At 42.4% G+C, this 19378-nt stretch overlaps 1 protein-coding gene across 1 annotated transcript; it reads right to left on the reverse strand.

Annotated features, from left to right (window-relative positions):
• Positions 1 to 3975: 3975 nt before the first annotated feature.
• LOC135884328 (acyl-coenzyme A synthetase ACSM4, mitochondrial-like) lies at positions 3976 to 18317 on the reverse strand. Its single transcript, XM_065411632.1, has 13 exons — positions 18117 to 18317; positions 17130 to 17340; positions 15628 to 15835; positions 13773 to 13916; positions 12185 to 12341; positions 11324 to 11403; positions 9980 to 10103; positions 9062 to 9142; positions 8816 to 8917; positions 7255 to 7382; positions 7030 to 7129; positions 4639 to 4758; positions 3976 to 4062 (listed from the first exon to the last, which is right to left on the reverse strand). Exons 1-13 carry the CDS (start codon positions 18315 to 18317, stop codon positions 3976 to 3978), a joined length of 1743 nt encoding a protein of 580 aa, XP_065267704.1.
• Positions 18318 to 19378: the final 1061 nt, after the last annotated feature.

Raw genomic sequence — 19378 nt, forward strand, 5'->3', positions numbered from 1 at the left:
CTGGGAGTAATCAGCAGCCAGGCGATTTGCCTCAACCTCCCACCCCGCCATAAAGGTCTCCCCCTTGCTCTCACAGAGATTGTGGAGCACACAGCAAGCTGCTATAACAATGGGGATATTGGTTTCGCTGAGATCACAGCGAGTCAGTAAGCTTCTCCATCTCCCCTTGAGACGGCCAAAAGCACACTCCACCACCATTCTGCACTTGCTCAGCCGGTAGTTGAACAGTTCTTTTTCTGTGTCCAGGGCGCCAGTATAGGGCTTCATGAGCCAGGGCATTAGCGGGTATGCTGGGTCCCCGAGGATCACTGTAGGCATCTCCACATCCCCAAGAGTTATTTTGTGGTCCGGGAAGTAAATACCTTCCTGCAGCCATCTAAACAGACCAGAGTTCCTGAACACGCGAGCGTCATGAACCTTGCCCGGCTATCCAACGTTGATGTTAGTAAAACGTCCCTTATGGTCCACCAGTGCTTGCAGCACCATTGAAAAGTAGCCCTTTCGCTTGATGTACTGGCTGGCCTGGTGGTCCGGTCCCAGGATAGGGATGTGAGTCCCATCTATAGCCCCACCGCAGTTTGGGAATCCCATCGCGGCGAAGCCATCTACGATGGCCTGCGCGTTTCCCAGGGTCACTACCTTTGACAGCAGTACCTTCATGATTGCCTTGGCTTCTTGCATGACAACAACCCCCACGGTAGATTTGCCCACGCCAAACTGGTTCGCGACTGACCGGTAGCTGTCCGGCGTTGCAAGCTTCCAGAGGGCTATGGCCACTCGCTTCTGGACAGTCAGGGCTGCTCGCATCCGGGTGTCCTTGCGCTTCAGGGCAGGGGACAGCAACTCACAAAGTTCGAGGAAAGTCCCCTTCCGCATGCGAAAGTTTCGCAGCCACTGGGATTCATCCCAGACCTGAAGCACTATGCGGTCCCACCAGTCCGTGCTTGTTTCACGGGCCCAGAATCGCCGTTCAACAACATCCATATGCCCCATTGCCACCGTGATGTCCTCGACACTGGGTGTCGTGGTTTCAGACAGGCGTGTGCTACTCTCGGAGTTCAGGTCCTCACCCCGCTGCCGTAGCCTCCTCGCCTGATTTCTCTCTATCTGCCTCAGTGAAAGGTCGATGATGAGCTGCGATGCGTTGACAACGGCCACAACTGCAGCGATGGTCGCAGCGGGATCCATGCTTGCAGTGCTGTGGCGTCCGCGCTGTCACTGACCAGAAAAGTGCGCGAACTGATTTCCCGCCGGCGCTTTCAGGGAGGGAGGGAGGGCGGTAGTGACGGACGGATGAGGACAGTTACCCAGAAGCACCCTCGACAAATTTTTTTACCCAGAAGGCAATGGCGGCTCGACCCAGAATTCCAATGGGCAGCGGGGACTGCGGGAACTGTGGGATAGCTGCCCACAGTGCACCGCTTCCAATGTCGACGCTTGCCCCGTTAGTGTGGACTGACAAAGTCGAATTACTGTCCTTAGTGTGGACACACACGTTCGACTTTGTAATATCGATTCCACATATTCGATTTAACTAAAATCGAACTACTCTCGTAGTGTAGACATACCCTTTGAGAAAGAGGGTTAGGCCCCTTAGCAACTATTGATAAGGATGGTCTTGCTCAGAAATTACTGAACCACAAGATATCAATTCAGATTGCAGCCGGGCCTGCTTTGTAGGGGACAGGAGAATGCAGAGCGATCAGAAATCACTCCAGTCCACTCCAGAATTTGGATTTATACGTTATAAAATGAAGGATTTAAATTGAACCTGACATTTGCAATTGTAAGTATCCCTTATCCAGAGATCTGGTTGAAATTTTTCAAATTAAGTTTTATTGGTGAAAAATGAACTTAATCCGTCCGTCCCCCGTCCCCCGTCCCCAAAAAAAATTTTCCCACCCAAAATGGACATTATTTTCATTTAAAAAAAAGTAATTTATTGAAGACGCAGTTTGTAGTAAAAAATTGACGGTTTTGAGTAAATGAAAAATTTCTTCAACAGTGTCAGTGATGATTTCAATCAAAAATATCATGGAAAATTCCACAAAAGGTGAAAAATGGGTTCATTTTTACCCCTGAAAAACAGAACCAATTTCAAAATTTTGAATGTTTTCCCAATTATTTTTCTGTTTTTTGACTGGCTCTGGCTGTATGGTAGCAACTCCTTTCCATAAATTGATTTTTAAAATTTCTTCAACAGTGTGTTGTAATGGTGAAAATTACAAGCAAACTACTAAAGAGAACAGAAGATGCTAAGAAGCATTTGCCTTATTCTTTTAAAATTATATGTCAAAACGTTAAGGGAAAACTTTTCCAAATTGGGATTTTCCAGATGAGCAAAAATCTTTCTCCATAAAAGAAATTACAGCAGATTCTGACACTTTCTCCAGTTCAGTTACAGCAGAAAATGAATTCAAGAAATTAAATAAGGGAAAAGAAAAATCTCACCCAATAGTGTTGGGTCCTTTGAAGAGTTGTATAAATCTAGTGAAGTTGAAGACACAGGCAAACCAACACATTCTACTGACCTGTTCGATGTGGTAAAGTGACAGGCTGGACACGGGAACACTAAGAAAGCTGAACGAGGTAAACCTTCTCCACTGGTTCTTTCAGCTGTCAGGGTATGTGTCCCTCTCCAGAAGAGGCACTGTAGATATTAGTTTTTATTTGGATACACATACCCAGGACACAAACCCTCTTAATCAACAGTGTTTAGTCTGATGCCATCTTTATTTTTACAGTTCTCATTTACTGAAGAGATGCAAACAGTGCATAATGTATAACAGAGCAGGCAATTTGATGTTTATCTCCTGTGCAGTGATAGTTATCTTGTAATCATTTACATTGCTGTAAAGTCACTTAAGTCACCTGATTTTCAAAGCTGCTGAGTACCCAACAGCTCCCACCAACACAGGTTTTTATAACAGTTTGTGTGTGTTGGAGCTGTGGGAAGCAGGTTCTAGTCGGCACTCTGCAGGTGTATTTTGTGTTATTCTGGAGAAGGGACAAGAAATGAATTGCCTATATCTAGACATTGCTGTAAAGTATATCTGATTTGTCCCTTAACCCAGAGCACTTTGTCTCTTCCCTTCTTTCCCCATTTTAAAGAGTTAACTATCTAATGAACTCAACAAGACAAATAAAATAGCAGGGCTAGAAAGCTTCCAAAATCTAATTCTTCCAGCTGATAATACATCCACAAGTAGTGCTAGTTGTGAATATTTTGACTAAACATTTTTCCATTGGAAAATGCTAATTCATTAAAACCAAAACTGTTAGCATCAGTTTTGACAAATTTCTTGTTTAGAAAAAAAAATATTGGGAAAAAGACATTTTGAAATTGTCAAAATGGGACATTTTTGAAATGAAAAATTCAATTTTTTGGTTCTAAATGACTTTTCATTTTGAAATTTAAATTAATTATTGTAAAAAAAAGGCAAAATCAAAATGAAACATTTAGAAAATGTTGAAACAAAATGTTTCCACTGACCCAGACAAAAATTTTTTGGATTGTCTGTGAAATTTTTTGATATTTTGACTTTTTGTCCTGATGTGGGATGGGAAATATTTTTGAAATCTTGAAAATTTTCCAGGGATAAGAAAGTTGTTTCCCATCCCATCCTCCCCTATAGATTCCCAAATTCTCATATCTTCCTTTTGCATTCCGGCATCCTCCTTCTCTTTTGTTAGTCATATCCACTCTTTTCCTAAATGGCCTGATTCAAAGCCTTTTAAAACAATGAGAGCTCCTGGCCCTAAATAAATGATCTCTATTTTAAAATCTTGTGGGAACGATTATGCACTCTATAAGAAAGTTTATCTCCTCTTCTTTTTGTAGTTAATAGTCCCATCCATGCTGCTAATGCTCTTTGTTCACAATATTAGACCACCGGACCAATAGAGAAAAGTGAAAACATGAGACATATGATTGTGGAAGTGAAAGACGCTTTGTTCTCGACTGTCCACACGACGCTATGCTCTTCCCCACTCTTTGTTCCTTAATACCTTCCTTTGGATTTTCCCAGCAACTGTTTTTGGCAGCTCTTGAACAAACTCCACCTGTGTGGGGAAAAAATAGCACATTTAGGGCAGGTCCTTTCTGATTTGGGGATGTAGTTCCTTGTGAGCCCTCGGGAAGAACAAAGAACCCCCAAATAAATGTGCAAAATAAACTGCTGCCCAGTGGTTAGGACAGGAGACTGGGAGTCAGTACTGTTGGTACAGCTTTGAGCTTGACTGTGAACCCCTTACTCACACTTGTGCACAGGGCAGTGCAGAAGGGGTTTTTACTACAATCCTGAACAGGTTGGTGTTTAGTGGGCTAAAGCTGTGGGAGGGAGTTACGAGATCATGTTTTTGTAGTGAGGGATGGGTTCCATTTCTTCTCAATCCTTGCAGCATTGCCCAGTTTACTTGAGTTTTATTCAGGGTGTGAGTGAGCGTGTGTGTGCACACCGCTTCTGTTGAGTGACTCCATCATAATGAATTGCGTTCAGAGCACGATACAGACAATGCTTTTAATAGACTGTAAAGGAATCGGTGTACTTTGTCATAAACATGGCTTGATTTCTGAAACACTTAGAAAAGCTGTGCTTCGAATATACCCCTTTTATTTAGCAGGGGGTGGGTACTTGCCTTTCTGGGATATTTGTAGGGAGCAGTAACCTTTTTCACATGCTCCTGCAGCTCCAGAGCTAATTTTTCTGGGTCATGTGATAGAAAAGCAGGAGCCAGGACAACAAAAGCTTTTACCACCTGTGCAATAACAGTTACAATGAAAATAAATGGGTGTGTTTAGTCTTCAACAAACAATCAAGGCTGAAAAATGCGAGCATGAAAAAGCCCAAATCCAAAAGACTGTAATTTGGGTATGAAATTAGACACCTTATTCCATACTATAGCACTTAAATAAGTGCCCTGATTTTCTAAGGTTCAGTGTTGCCAGTGGTTTCGATTAATTCAGATTTTGAGTACCCAATTTTGAAAATCTTTGCCTAAGGTGTGAGTTTGAATATCAGTTGGTGGAATAATAATCTTACTTTTACATAGTGTCTTTCATTCCAAAGTATCCAAAAATGCTTTACAAACAGCACCCCAGCGTGAAGTGCAGCCACTTCTGGGGTGGAGGATGACAGCTATGTAGCTGACTGGAGCATCATAAAAATAAGCATGATTTAAGCAGATCTATGTGGCAGAGAGGTGCAGGGATAAAATCCTCCCCGTTCTTAGCCAAAGGGCAAAGTGTGGATTGCCTGCATAGCTACAATGGCAGCTTCTGGGCTGCAGCAGTGATTATAGCCCACTGCGCACCTGCTTTGCGTGGTTGGGCCTATGGATCCACATAGGAATGGACGTACTGGCCATGCTTCCCCTAGAGTGGCCACTCATGCATTCTTGGAACACTGGATCTTCCGGTACTTCTGAGAACGGTGTGGGTCCACCCCCACACTGCATGACCCTGTCCCTGCTAGTGGGACCTTATATGCACTGTGCGTGCGAGGTCACGGCAGCAGGGGTGGAGCGGCACACACTTCAAAATGGTGTCCCCCATCCGATACTGGACAAAACCATGTCCAGTTTTCTCTCAGTACTGGATGGGGGACGAACCTCAGAAAAGCCTGCCTGTCTGGTTAAAACTGGATGAATGGCCTGCCTAGCTCCCATCCCGCACCCACGCTGCCCCTTCTAATGCTGCAGAGAGTGCAGTGCAACTCTCCATGGCCTGTCAGAATCTCTACTGGACAATACAACCATATTGTACAATACCAATACAACCACATTTCACTTCCTTTGAGGCCTTTTGGGGCCTTTCAAATGTCAGATAATCTAGTTCCATAAGACTAAAAAAGCCTGGTGCAATTTAGCAATCATACTGAGACGCTAAAATCCCTGGGCCAGATCTTGATTTGAGATAAAGTAGTATAGCTACATTGAAATCAATAGATTATGACTTCAGGAGTGCTATGCCACTTTGCAACAGCTAAGGCTCTGATCCTTACCTATAGTATCTCTTTATTAGTCTATACGTTATATTTTGTTTACAGCGTTGTTGGTCCCAGGATATTAGAGAGACAAGGAGGGGGAGATAATACCTTTTATTGGACCAATTTCTGTTGGTGAAAAAGCCATGCTTTCAAGCTACACAGACCTGAAGAAGAGCTCTATGTAGCTCAAAAGCTTGTCTCTTTCATCAACAGAGGCTCGTCCAATTAAAGATATTACCTCACCCACCTTGTCTCTCTATATACTACATTGTGAGAGGCACTATTTCTACAATACTTTTTCACATGCTCATTCACTTAAAAAAAGAAAACTAGATAACGTCTAGAGCCAGTCAAAAATTTTCATCTGAAACTTTAAAATGAAAAGTGATATATTTTTAAACGGAAAAATTTCAGTTTTTTTAAAATCCAGTGTTTAATCAAAATGGAGAATTTCAAAATTTAGAATTTTATTTTTCCTTTTTCTCCCTCGCTTTTCCTGTTTGCCACTGAATGCAACAGAATTAATCATGTCCAGGATGGTTCTTTATTTTACTTTTTCTTTCTTTTTTTCCCCCACTCTAACTTTTCCAAAGTGGAGGAAGTTTTGAAAAGTGACAGTTGCAAAAAGAAACTGTAACTCTGACACTTTCCTAAAGATGGGAACATTTTGAAAAGTTACAGAGCAGGAAGCAGAAAAAAAAGAAAGCCATTGGATTTAATTAATTTTACTGCTCTCTGTGACAAAAAAGGGAGAAAAGGATAAACAGACAATTTAAAAAATCAATTTTGTTGAAAAAAATATTTCACATTTTTTTTGACCAAACAAAATATTGTTCCATGTCAAATTCTGCAATATGGAAACAAAGTTGAAATTCCAAATTTCTTCATAAAATTGTTTGATCTTTTCTAATAATGACACCTAAAACTATATTCCAAGGGTTTTTTTCCAGCATCTGCAACTCATTCCAAGCAAGTATACAGTGTACAGCAGGAACTCTACATTTCACTGAAAGAGTACGTCTTTCTATATCAGCCCTTTTACCTCTCCTCTGATAGGATCTGGGCTGCTGGCAACAGCTGATTCTGCGACTGCTGGGTGCTGTATCAAGGCACTTTCTACTTCAAATGGTCCGATACGATATCTAAGAGAGAGCATTGGCATGAAACTATTGATCTTTTCATGAAAAAGGTTTTTTTAATTGTATTTTGTGATACTACGAAGCAACATTGTAAGAGAAACCTGCAAACCCAATAGTAATGGACCTACCCTGAAGAATTAATGATATCGTCAGACCTTCCAACAAACCAAAAGTATCCTTCTTCATCCATAATCCCTCTGTCCCCAGTGATATAAAAATTCCCATGCTCTGTGGAGGCAGTTTTTTCTGGGTTATCCTGACAACAATCAAACAACATTTCACACACCTTAACTATCTTTAGTGCAGTGTAATCCATCCATCTTGCTACAGTGCACAAAAATAAAACATGCTCAGGACAGTATCATATATTTCCAAGTCCAGAGTATTCCACATAATATTATGATCTGAATTTAAAAATATAGCCACACTGATTAGCACTGTGCATTAGAGGGAGAAGGGAAAGATGTGTTCCGTCAGAAATTCCCCTCAGCAGAACGAATTATTCAAATATACAACCTTCCTTCTCAAGAGAGAAATTATTATTTACTAGTGCAATGACCCCCAGCAAGGGGTATGGGGAGGTTTTGAGCTTAGAGTTTCAGTAGCAAAACACACCTCTCTACCACTTTATCTCAAGGAGTACGTCCACCAGCTACAGGAGTAGTTACCATCCATGAGGACTATCCACTGAGGAAGACAACAGGACACACACTTTACAAGCCTGTTACACTAGCACTAACCTATGAAACATTTCCATTTGTGTAGTCATGTTAGGGTGTATATGCCATCACTATTTAAAAAACAAAATGATCACCCACGCTTTGAGATTTCAGTACTGTGGTTTGTATACTAATATTTAGCTAAGATCACACACGCTTCATCAGGTGTGATGATGTCTCCAACAGAGAGCAGGACAAAAAGACCACACATGCAGGATATAGCCGGAACATGTGCGCTATATTCTTCAGCAGAACGTAGACTCAAAGGGCCAAAATCTTGGATGGCTTGCATAGGTGCAGGGGAATATGACATCTCTTAATGTCCCTGGGTAGCTGTGTGGGAGGCAGAGCAGCTTCTGCAGGGCTGCTACATCATTCTCCACCCCTGCAGGCGAATGGAAGGAGTGGGAATTGGTGGAGCACTGAGCATACAGACCAACAAAGCTATGTTGGGGTGTCAGGGGATGTATGCTGTGCTAGACAGAGATCTAGAATAGCGTACTGCCTGCCCCACCTCATAGCAAGGAGGAAACTGAGGCAGACTGGGACTCTTGGGGTATGTCTACACTGCAATAAAACACCTGCAACTGGCTCATGTCATGTAGGGCTCAGACTATGGGGCTATAAAATTACAGTGTAGATGTTTGGGGTCAGGTTGGAGCCTGGGCTCTGGGACCCTTCCCCCTTGCAGGGTCCCAGAGCCTAGGCATCTACACCACAATTAAACAGCCCTGTTCCCTGGGCTCAGGGAACCTGAGTCAGCTGACAAGGGCCAGCTGTGGGTGTTTAATTGCAGCATAGACATACCCTAAGAAACCTTGTGAACTTTTGGGGTGAAATCCTGGCCCCATTCAAGTCAAAGGAAATTTTGCCATTGATTTCAATAGAGCCAAGATTTTACCTATCGACTTCTCAATATGTCTGGCAAGTGGCATGAAACTTTTCTGAATACAATAAAAAGTCTCCTTACTAAATACTGAGAGAAAAGACAAAATGGCCTTGTAGGTTTGATTCGGATGGCAATGTTTCCTTCTTCTCCTCGAGGCAAAATATCACCCTGGTCATCTACAACCTGCAGGAAGAAAAACATGATTGTTTTGACCGGCCCAATGTAATTTCTTTACAATCCACAACTATAATAGGGGGAGACAAGGATGAGAACTATTTTCCTCTCATATTTTAGATAGAGTTCAGCCAGGAAAATGTATCAACATACCTGAACATCGTAAGGTGGAGATGCCTTTCCCATAGAGCCTGGTTTAATTTTCATTCCTTTCACGTTGGCACATATTGTTACCTGTATAATACATGGTTTTTTATTTGTGCAACATAGTAGGGTTCTTAGTGATTTTAATCTAGCCGACAATGTTCACATGTGATAACTTTTGAGGGCCAACTCCATGTCACCGCTTCTGAGTATTTGTATGAGGAGAAGACAAAATTGCCAAGTGGCACACAACTTTTCTGTTTCCACAAACCCACTCCCAGCAAGAGAAACCAGTTGATGGCGCAGTGTCGCTGTCAAGAGGCATCGTCCACACATTTCAGTGCATGTTTCCCACCTCCACTATGCATCTCCCCTGCTGAGATTGCTTGTGTACCTGGCTAGCTGTGTGGGTGGTTCTGTGGACACACCTCAACTTTCCAGAAAAGGGATGTAAAGGGACCCTGGTCTTGCAGCATTACTGTGTGTCAACTTTGAAGATAAAATTAAAGAAGGGCTGAATTTGGCCCTAGGTATTTTTGTTATGTTCAGACACTAAATTTCTATATACACAAATCTTGCTATGAAGTTGGTTTTCTGTTTTCTATTGCAATTCAAAACATGGCATGTGAATTTTTGTAGCTAATTACTTCTAGTTTCTCTTTCTCAAAGTGTTGCTCCTGTTCATTAGGTGAAATTCTGTGGCCTGTGTTATGCAAGGGGTCAGATGTGATAATCATAATGGATCATTCAGGCTTTAAAATCTATAAGTCTAATTGTTATGTTGATTATATAAAACTCAATACCTAATTCACCTATAGCTTCCTTAACAACCTTGAACTAAGTAAATTCCTGCCCTTTCCAGATGCATTGTGCCCACGTAAAGTTACATTGTTAGAGGTTACCATGTGATAATTAGTGCAGACGTACTGTTTCCGTCTGGCCATAGCCTTCATAGATATCCAGACCTGTTTGGGTTTTCCATTGCTTCATCACTTCTGGATTGAGCGGCTCCCCTCCAGTCACACAGTAACGCAGACTCATGAATTTGTAACTCGAGAGGAACAGAAAACAATAAGAATCAATAACCCTACAGTTTTCAAAGCACTGCAAATGGTTTTAGCTGGCCAACCTCCCTCAACTTTAAACTGTTGACACATGCCTCCAACCTCAAGTGCCATTGTGGAAAATTTAAATAATTATCATGCCGTAGAAGGTTGTACTTTGACTCTTAGATCATCTTAGGTCCTGATCCAGTTTCCAATGAAGTCAATGCAAAGCTTCCATTTGCTTCAATGGTACCAGGATGGGGAACCCTTGCAAATGAAACGTTTATGGAGGTCAACAGAAAAGAAAGAGCAGCTGTTTCTTGGAAGAGCTAATTCAAGAAAACACAGGAGATCTCAGCTAACTTATGCCACTGAACAAGCATACTACGACAGTGGAGAAGAGCAGAGGGTTTGTATGGCTGTGTTCAGAAAAGTAACCTGCTGGTACCAAGATCTCTCACACCATTGTGTGGTTTGTTCTACATGCTGGTGGCCAAAGAAGTGCCAACAATATTGATTTCCTAAAAACAAAGGGAAGTTTGAAGAGACTGCTGTTGGCAGCGCAGAACTTCGATTCACTTGCAAGACAAGAGTCAACTGTGGCAGGACTAAAACATATATGCAAGTCCTGCTCTTCTGGCTACAAGACCCCAGAAGGCCAGGATCATCTCTGAACAAACTGCATATATTATCCAGTGTGTAACAACTGCTAGGAACACGTATGTACCACATCCATTTGAGCTGAATATTTCTAGAGAATAGCATATCACTGGATACAACTTCCAAATAAATATCAATTTGTGAGTGGCCAATTTAACTGCTCATTTTACTTTCAAATGTATGGGACAAATTCTGCCATACACAGGTATAACTCTCATCCAGTCTTGCCTAAAAGTTGGCCATATCTTGCCTCAAGCTACCTCTGGGCCTTAAAACAATCTCATGTTTGAAGGTAGCTGCACTTGCCCAAACTGGCTTGGTTCATCCTTATTGTCTTTCCAAAGATTTGCTCCCATATTGCACAGGAACTGAATTCATAGGGTTTTTATTGGCTCTAGGATTCCAGCACAACATTTTCTCTTGTTAGAATGACCCCATAACAAGGTGCCATTTAAAGCAGAAAATAAAACAAAAACAATGTAGTGAACCAAACAACGAGCCCTGTCCTATCACTAAAAATGTGTCTCTTTCTATTTACCATTACCAGTAAGCAGATGTATGGTACCTGGTAAGCCCATGCTGCACAAGCATGCAGTAGGCAGTTGGTGCTGTGCAGAAAGTGGTTATGGGATACCTTGAGAGAGTCTGGAAAAATTAAAAATTGGAAAGTTACCATACTGAACAGAAAGGATGGATTGGGGCCTGATCCTGCAAATATGTGAGTGGCTAATGGGGCTATGAGTGTCCTAGAAAACACCATCCTATTCTGATTTATTCTGTTCCATTCAGGTTCCTATACCGCACCTACCACTGTGGAACTGGAGTGCCTAAAATTCTAAATGTAGTGGCCAAATTCACAGTGGGGAAGAATTTGGCCCTCAACTTCAGTAAGGAAAGCCAGTGATGTCTCAGGGTCTGTATCATTCAGTCCTGTTGCTGTAGCAGTTAAAAGTATTCACCCTCAGACAGTCACGAGGAGGTTAATGATCACACTGAATAGCTGGTGTTTCTAATGTCAGGGCTGCTAACTACTACCCAGGACTACTATGTTCCAGATTCAAGGAAAAGCCCTGATCACTGGATGAGCCTTTCCCAGCCATGTACTTGGCAAAACAGGCTGTCTAGTGTACAGAAGATGCTGATGTGGAGGGGAGTGGGCTCTGTGGCTGGCTCCTTGACACACAACAGGGAGAAGTGGGCCCATCAGCCACTGTTTGAAAATCCAGGGTGAGAGAGAGTACATATAGGACATTGCCTGCCCCTTTCCTCAGAAGGCACTAAAAATAAGGGAGCCTGGTGCTGTTGGGGGGAGGAGGGGGAGAGTGGTATTTATGAGGGTCAGTGTGTACTTGATTCTGAATTATCTGGGTCTGCTTCACTTATGCAAAATAGAAATAAAATCCGCAGTGTGAACTGTTATTCTTACATTCGCGACAGTTGCTGGTTCAAACTGTGGCATGTTGTGTATAAAGACACATGATCCGCTACTCCAGGGAGAAAAAACGCTGCTCCAGACTGACTTGACCCAGCCTGTGTCTGACGTGTTCCAGAATATATCTGAGGGAGTCAGATTCAGCCAGTACCTGATAATGCAGAAGGAAAGAATTTATCTACTGTCAGAGGCTGTTGCGTGCAGCACGAGAGAGTGGAATACAGGTTACAAGATAATAAGGAAAAGGGGCTGGAGGCCTCATTTAGAAGATGTGGTGTCAGCAAGCCATGTTCACCGAACAGCACAAAGTTCATAAGAAATGAAATGTGATCGTAAAGATCCTTCCCCCCTCCTCTCTTGGGCTCCCTCCTCTTTTCTTTCTATCTCTCTTTTCATGTTTCAGATTTACTGTTTTCTTCTAGAATGTGTTATTTACAGCAGTGGGCTCGAGCCACAAAGCCTGCATCCAGCTCCATTTGGAGATTCCCCCCGCCCTCAGATCAGAGAGAGCAGCTAAACCACAGGCTCTTTCTCTACGAACCTGAAGGAAATGGCTTCTAATGACTCTCTCAGTCACATGGTTATCAATAAGGTTGAAACTCAAAATACAATGGGAAGCCTCAGAATGATAGATAACCAGGCAGGGCTGCTTCAAAGCTCACTGAAGTTCATAGGAGTGTTTCACCTTTGGATCAGGACCAGAGCACATAAGAAGTTTTCATTCAAGCTTCTCAAGTACAGGTTACACTCCAAACATGGCTGATCCCAAGTGTATTTGAGACTCAACCCCAGTGTTTTGCACAGTGACTCTAGTATTCCCCATACTTGACGTTCAGCACCAACGTTCTTTTGGGTAACAGATATAGCCTGATTTCCAGAGGTGCTCTCAATGACATCATTAGGACCTGAGCACTCCACACTTTTGAAGACCTCTGCACAGGACCATGTTTTCTTCTTGTATTGTCTGACATGTGTGTCACTTCTTATTTCAATTAAAAGAATATTCCAATAATGCACAATAGCTAGAAATAAAGGTAATACAGATATAAACAGAAGAAAGAAAGAAACGGGCCAATATCTCTTCTTCACTCAAGAGGTGGATAATTTGGGGTGACATTTTGCCTGCGATTTGAGAGATTTTTTAAAATTTTCATGAAATTTCACCCTCCCCAGGAAGCAAAAATCAAGAGGCAAGATCCTTAGTTGGTGTAAATCGGCACAGAGCCATTGGTTTCAACCAAGCTATGACGATTTATACCAGTTGAGGATCTGGCCCAGGAAACTTTAGTTTTAAGGAAATGCTCATGTGCTATTAAAAAATTGAGCTTTATCCTGTTTTTCTGCAAGTGGAATAGCCCACTTACCCTCTCCCTTGGGTGACAAATGATTATTGCTGATGATCTGAATTGCAATATTTTGCTGCAAAAAGCTTTTCATTGTGGTTTTAAGGGGGAGGGGAAAGCAAGTTTCTTTGCTACTGAAATATCTAATTTTATAAGGCTTTTACTGTCACTGCCTCCTTTCCCTTCAACAAGGGATCTTGTCACTAAGTCAGACTCTTGGGAGCAGTTAGGGGTTATACCTGCCACTGACTGTAAATCCTATGCCGTAACTACTGTGGGAATGTTCAACCATTTTTGGAGGTCCTGTGCTTCCACTGGTAAAATAGATGAGCATTGGGTCTCGACTCTTTGTCTTGACGCAGTTATGGTCAGCCGGTGCCACCCTGTGGAACACATAATTCCTAACAGTGACTATATGCACTCTTTTCTACAAGAGCTCACAATATCTGCTACAGTTCAGACAGTAACAGAGCAATGCTGGGCTCGGTTACTAGTCTTACAAAATAACCAGCTGCACCAGGTATGACTCTGTAGAATACAGCAATACAGACTAACTCCAGGGATTCTGCTATTCACAGACACCGTGCTTCCATGTGTGAGCTCATGCAATCTAAGATATGAGAACCAACGGCATATTCTAGTGGCTTTTTCTATAATTACTTACTCAGAGAGGTCCAGGGGCTCAAAGCTGAACAGAACTCACAAGGAAAAACAGTCACAGCCCCACAGAACTCACAGTGAAGTCCAAAGTCCAGTGAAGTCAAGGGGATTTTTCCACTGACTTCAGTGGGCTTTGGATTGGGCTCTAAAAGACAGGCACAGAAAAGATAAGTTGCAAAGGGAGGCTTCGGGGTTGTAAATTGCTCTTCTGTGGGCATTGTAGAAACAGTAGCAAGCTGTGAGAAGGCGATGGTCTGACAAGAAGGTGGGTAAGTTGCTGCACACACATGAGGCAACCGGGACAAAGGTGTGGAATGGGAGAGGGAAATGATTGGGGCTTTGTGGCTGGTGGTATTGACAGAATGGAGCCTGGGGGAAAATGCAAAGACAGAAGCTCTAAGGCACAGGCCAGGAGAGAGCTCTTCAGGGCCCTGAGGGCAAGGAGGAGAAATTAAAGTTAATACAGTAACTAGAGTGAGTGAGTGGAGGGATGGCAAAGCTTTTCATTCAAATCTTCCAAGGGGAGCAGCGGGGGCAAAAAACCTAACTCAAGACTGAGCTTGGTAAGTTTATGGAGGGGATGGTCTGATGAGACTGCCTACAATGGCATGTAGCTGATCTGTGACTGCTAGAAGCAATATCTCCAATGGCTGGTGATGGGATGCTAGATGGGGAGGGCTCCGAGTTACTACAGAGAATTCTTTCCCAGGTGTTGGCTGGTGGGGCTTGCCCACATGCTCGGGGTCTAACTGATCACCATATTTGGGGTTGGGAGGAAATTTTCCCCCGGGGTCAGATTGGCTGAGACCCTGGAGGTTTTTCACCTTCCTCTGCAGCATGGCGCATGGGTCATTTGCGGGTTTAAACTAGTGGTAAATGGTGGATTCTCTGTATCTTGAAGTCTTTAAATCATGATTTGAGGACTTCAGTAATTCAGCCAGAGGTTAGGGGTCTATTACGGGAGGGGGTGGGTGAGGTTCTGTGGCCTGCAATGTGCAGGAGGTCAGACTAGATCAGGGGTTCTCAAACTTCATTGCACCACAACCCACTTCTGACAATAAAATGACTACATGACCGGGGGGAGGGGGGGGGCCCGGCGGAGCCTGAGCCCTGCTGCCCCGGGGTGTGTGGGGGAGGAAGAGGAGGCTGCAGCCCAAGCTCCGCTGCCCTGGGTGAGGGTGGAGCTTGGGCTTCAGCTTCTGCGTCCCAGCAAGCCTAATGCTGGCCCTGGTGACCCCATTAAAATGGGGTCGGGACCCACTTTGGGTCCCGACCCACAGTTCGAGAACTGCTGGACTAGATGATCATGATAGTCCCTTCTGACCTTAAAGTCTATGAGTCTATGCTAGAAATGGATTCCTCATCAGTATCTAACTGATACACCTTGCTTTTGTTTAATCTCAAAGTGACATTGCTAAAACAGCTGATACCTACTTGAGTAGCTCTTGGAAGTTCAGCCACCCATCCTTGCTGCCTTCAGAAACAACTAGCTTGCTTTTCAGAAACTGGCAGTCAGGCAAGACAGAATCCACTGCAGGTGCCAGTGTGTCATTGGTAATGATGCACTTGGCCTTCGAAGCCTGGAGTCTATAGAAAATGTCTTTGGCCCTTAATTGGGATGTTCCTGGAATAAAGACAATTCCTAGAAAAGAGCAACAATGTTATTTTTCTAAATTGGGGATGAATTTTTAAAATGTTTTTAGTGAGGTGACAGTAGGCACACCAGCCGCAGAGAAATGGAGTCACTTATAAAGAGCCCACCCCGTAAAGAACACACATGAAGGTCATATTTATTATATGATGGCAAAGTCCACGTTAAGAATGAACAAGCAATTATTTTAGATCATGAGTAGAGATGGCCCAAGTTACCAACTCTCAGTCAAGATCTTGAATACACCAAAGTTGAAAATGATTAGAGCTGGGGTTTGATGCAGCCCATTTAAGAACATAAGAACGGCCATACTGGGTCAGACCAAAGGTCCATCTAGCCCAGTATCCTGTCTTCCGACAGTGGCCAATGCCAGGTGCCCCAGAGGGAATGACTAGGTAATCAGCAAGTGATCTATTCCCTGTTACTCATTCCCAGCTTCTGGCAAAGATTTAAAAGATTACCTCCTCTGTATTACATACAACAGTCCTGTTCATACACTCCAGAATTATATCAGCCTTTGTTCAACTGAATCACATTGTTGACTCATTTGTGATCCACCATAATGCCCAGATCTTTTTCAGCAGTACTACTGCCTAGCCAGTGATTCCCCATTTTGTATTTATGCATTTGGTTTTTCCCTACCTTTGCTCTTGTCTTTTCTGAATTTCATCTTGTTGATTCAAACCCATTCTCAATTTATCAAAGTCCTTTTGAATTCTAATCTTGTCGTCCAAAGTGCTTGCAACCCCTCTCAGCTTGGTGTCATCCACAAATTTGATAAGCATACTGTCCACTCCATTATCCAAATCATTAATGAAACTATTGACGAGTACTGGACCCAGGACAGACTGGTACCATTCAATACATTCATTAATGAATTGGATGATGGAGTGGACAGCATGCTTATAAAATTTGCAGATGACAAAAAATTTGCAAAATTATAACAGCAACGTGTTAGCCCAAATTGTTTAACTGTTTGGTTATATCAAATTAATATATTCTGCTTTCAGTTATAATACGATTGGCCAAACCTGGCCTTTAATTGAAGCCACTGGGGGTGGCATGGTTGTAACAGAGGGCTCCATATTTGTACAGCTTCTATCACAGTGGGGTCTTGGTCTATGGCTGAGGTTCTGAGGCACTACTGCAGTACAAAGGAACAATACTACTACTACTAATTAGGCACATTGGCTTAGCAATTCATTAATTTACATACACTTCAAATTAACTTGGTGATTTTCAGATTCTCCACCACATTCAGTAATATCCAAATATTTTTACTAACCTGTTCGCATACAAGCCACATTCAGTATCCACCACTCTGGTATCCGAGGTAGAATCACTATTACTCGGTCTCCTCTTTGCAATCCACATGGGTCAGAGAGCACATTGGCTGCTTTTCTGGACAGAAATCCCAGCTCCTCAAAGCTCCACTTCACCTCATCTCCCTTATCATTTATCCACCAGAAAGCTGCAGTCGCAGGTCTTTTCCCATCCTAGCAGAAAACTCAAGAAGTTAAAATAAGCAACGAAATATGAAATGGTTTAATGTAATGTTATAACCCAAAGGTTCAATTCTGATCATTTCATGTATATCTGGGAGTTCACTATGGAGATCCAGTCTAACCCCTCGTGTATATGTCACACACAGTTTTCTGTTCCATAATCTTTATAACTAATATGGCATCATTTTAGTCTCAGATGGGTTTGCTTCCATACTCATGTAATAGCCAATGGAAGGTACAACTGCTAGACAACACCAGTGGCATCAGGCAGCCAGTCTGCATTCACTTGTGCTGTTCTGACTCAGAGCAGGAGACCAGAGCTGCCCAGAATGGCACAAAAATCAGGAGAATCTAAGGATGAGCTTTACACCACCTTTGTACCCACCCCAGCCTGTACTTTGTGCATTTCAGCCAGACCCAGCGTCTGGCCCCTAGTGTCACCCTACATAGATTCATCCATTTTAAGGCCAGAAGGGACCATTAGGATTATTTAGTCTGACACTAAGAAAGCACAAGAACAAGGACCACACATAACTAGTGGGCTGATCCCTTATTGTTACAGAGAGATAGCGAGATCACGGTGTATCTAACATTAAAAGGTGAATTATCTTTTGTAGCTGATGCCTTAAAGATACAAAGATTTCTTAGACAGAAAAGAAAATAAAGGATCAGTTCTTCAGCAGGTGTAAATCAGCATATCTCTTCTATAGTTGATTTACACCACCTGAAGATCTGGCCCAATATCTGTGATGTAAAAGAACTGCTACCTTTTCCAGCTGAGACCATTTGTCTAGGACATCACTTGCAAAGTTGAAGTGTTCTGGCAGTTCCTGTTCACACCGGTTTATAGATTCATAGTGTGAAACCATCTGAGACACAAGACGCTTGTTATCTTTGTGGAATAATCTAGAAGGTGACTGGGGAGTCCACACGGACTGGAGAATTCGTAATTTAAATAAAGTCTTCATGATGCTGACTTATCCAACTATGTGAAAAAGTCAATGAATATTCGTGGTGGATCATTCACCTGCAATGGAAAAACAAATAACAAAAACCAACAGCCACATCCTGAAAGCTGTCTAATAAGCACAGTTGGATAAGTTAATGCAAACAGAATACAAACTGTGGATAATCTGTGCCCACACTGGACTTTGTTATTTTAAACTGAAATTTTCTACCTTAATTATTATTGTGAGCTTGTAAATAATTACAGTAACATTTTTCATTAGCATATTTATCATCAGCATTATCAAGTGGGGGAGTACAACAAACACTTCACTTTCTAGTCCATTTTTTCTGGCCTGATTCTGCATTCACATCAGTTTTATACCAGTGGAATTCCATTGACTTCAGTGGAGTGACTCCTGATTTACACTGGTGAAAGAGGCAAAACAGACCTAATCTTGTCAATCTTGGATGAGATTTAGCTGCTTATGGAAAAGTGCTAACAAAACTGTACAGTGCCATCAGTTGGAAAGTGTGTTGAGCTCATAGCACTTGGACAGTGACATTGTGGGAGCCACAAGTCCTTACCATAGCTCTACATTCTAATTACACCATCACACTAAAAGTAGCCTATATGACTTTGTTATTCCCCCCAACATACACTAGATGGCGATTCGCCACACTGAACACCATGCTGACAAACCTTTTTATATTTGTATATTGTACTTTCTTTCCAGGTCTATTTTCTGTAGAGGGTGGGAAGTTAATACATCTTTCCATTTTAGAGAGGACTGCATGACACATTTTAAAAGGTTTTATATTGCTCTTTTAAAGTTTGCCCATTATTTCTTTGAACAACTTCTTCAGATGTCTTTATTTTTCACAGTTAAGAGACACAATGAATCCATGCTGTACCCATCTCTGCTGAAGTAACAGAAGGAGGCTGAAGATGGGATTTTAAAGACATCTGCACTCCTTTGAGTTCAGATTGGGAGGATAACTTTGCAGAGATACAAGTTGTAAGGTGTATTTTATATTTAAACAAAACAATTTTTAACTCTACATCACCCTCCCTGTCCTCTGA

The sequence above is a fragment of the Emys orbicularis genome, chromosome 10 (assembly GCF_028017835.1).
Source record: "Emys orbicularis isolate rEmyOrb1 chromosome 10, rEmyOrb1.hap1, whole genome shotgun sequence".
Taxonomy (NCBI): domain Eukaryota; kingdom Metazoa; phylum Chordata; order Testudines; family Emydidae; genus Emys; species Emys orbicularis.

Excerpts from the sequence above, each read along its gene's own strand:
- LOC135884328 (XM_065411632.1), bottom strand. The coding sequence starts at position 18,317 with ATGAAGACTTTATTTAAATTACGAATTCTCCAGTCCGTGTGGACTCCC. Across the intron at positions 17,341-18,116 it reads AATGGTCTCAGCTGGAAAAG|GATGGGAAAAGACCTGCGAC; the intron begins GTAGCAGTTCTT and ends GTTTTCTGCTAG. Across the intron at positions 7,130-7,254 it reads GATATCATTAATTCTTCAGG|ATATCGTATCGGACCATTTG; the intron begins GTAGGTCCATTA and ends GCTCTCTCTTAG.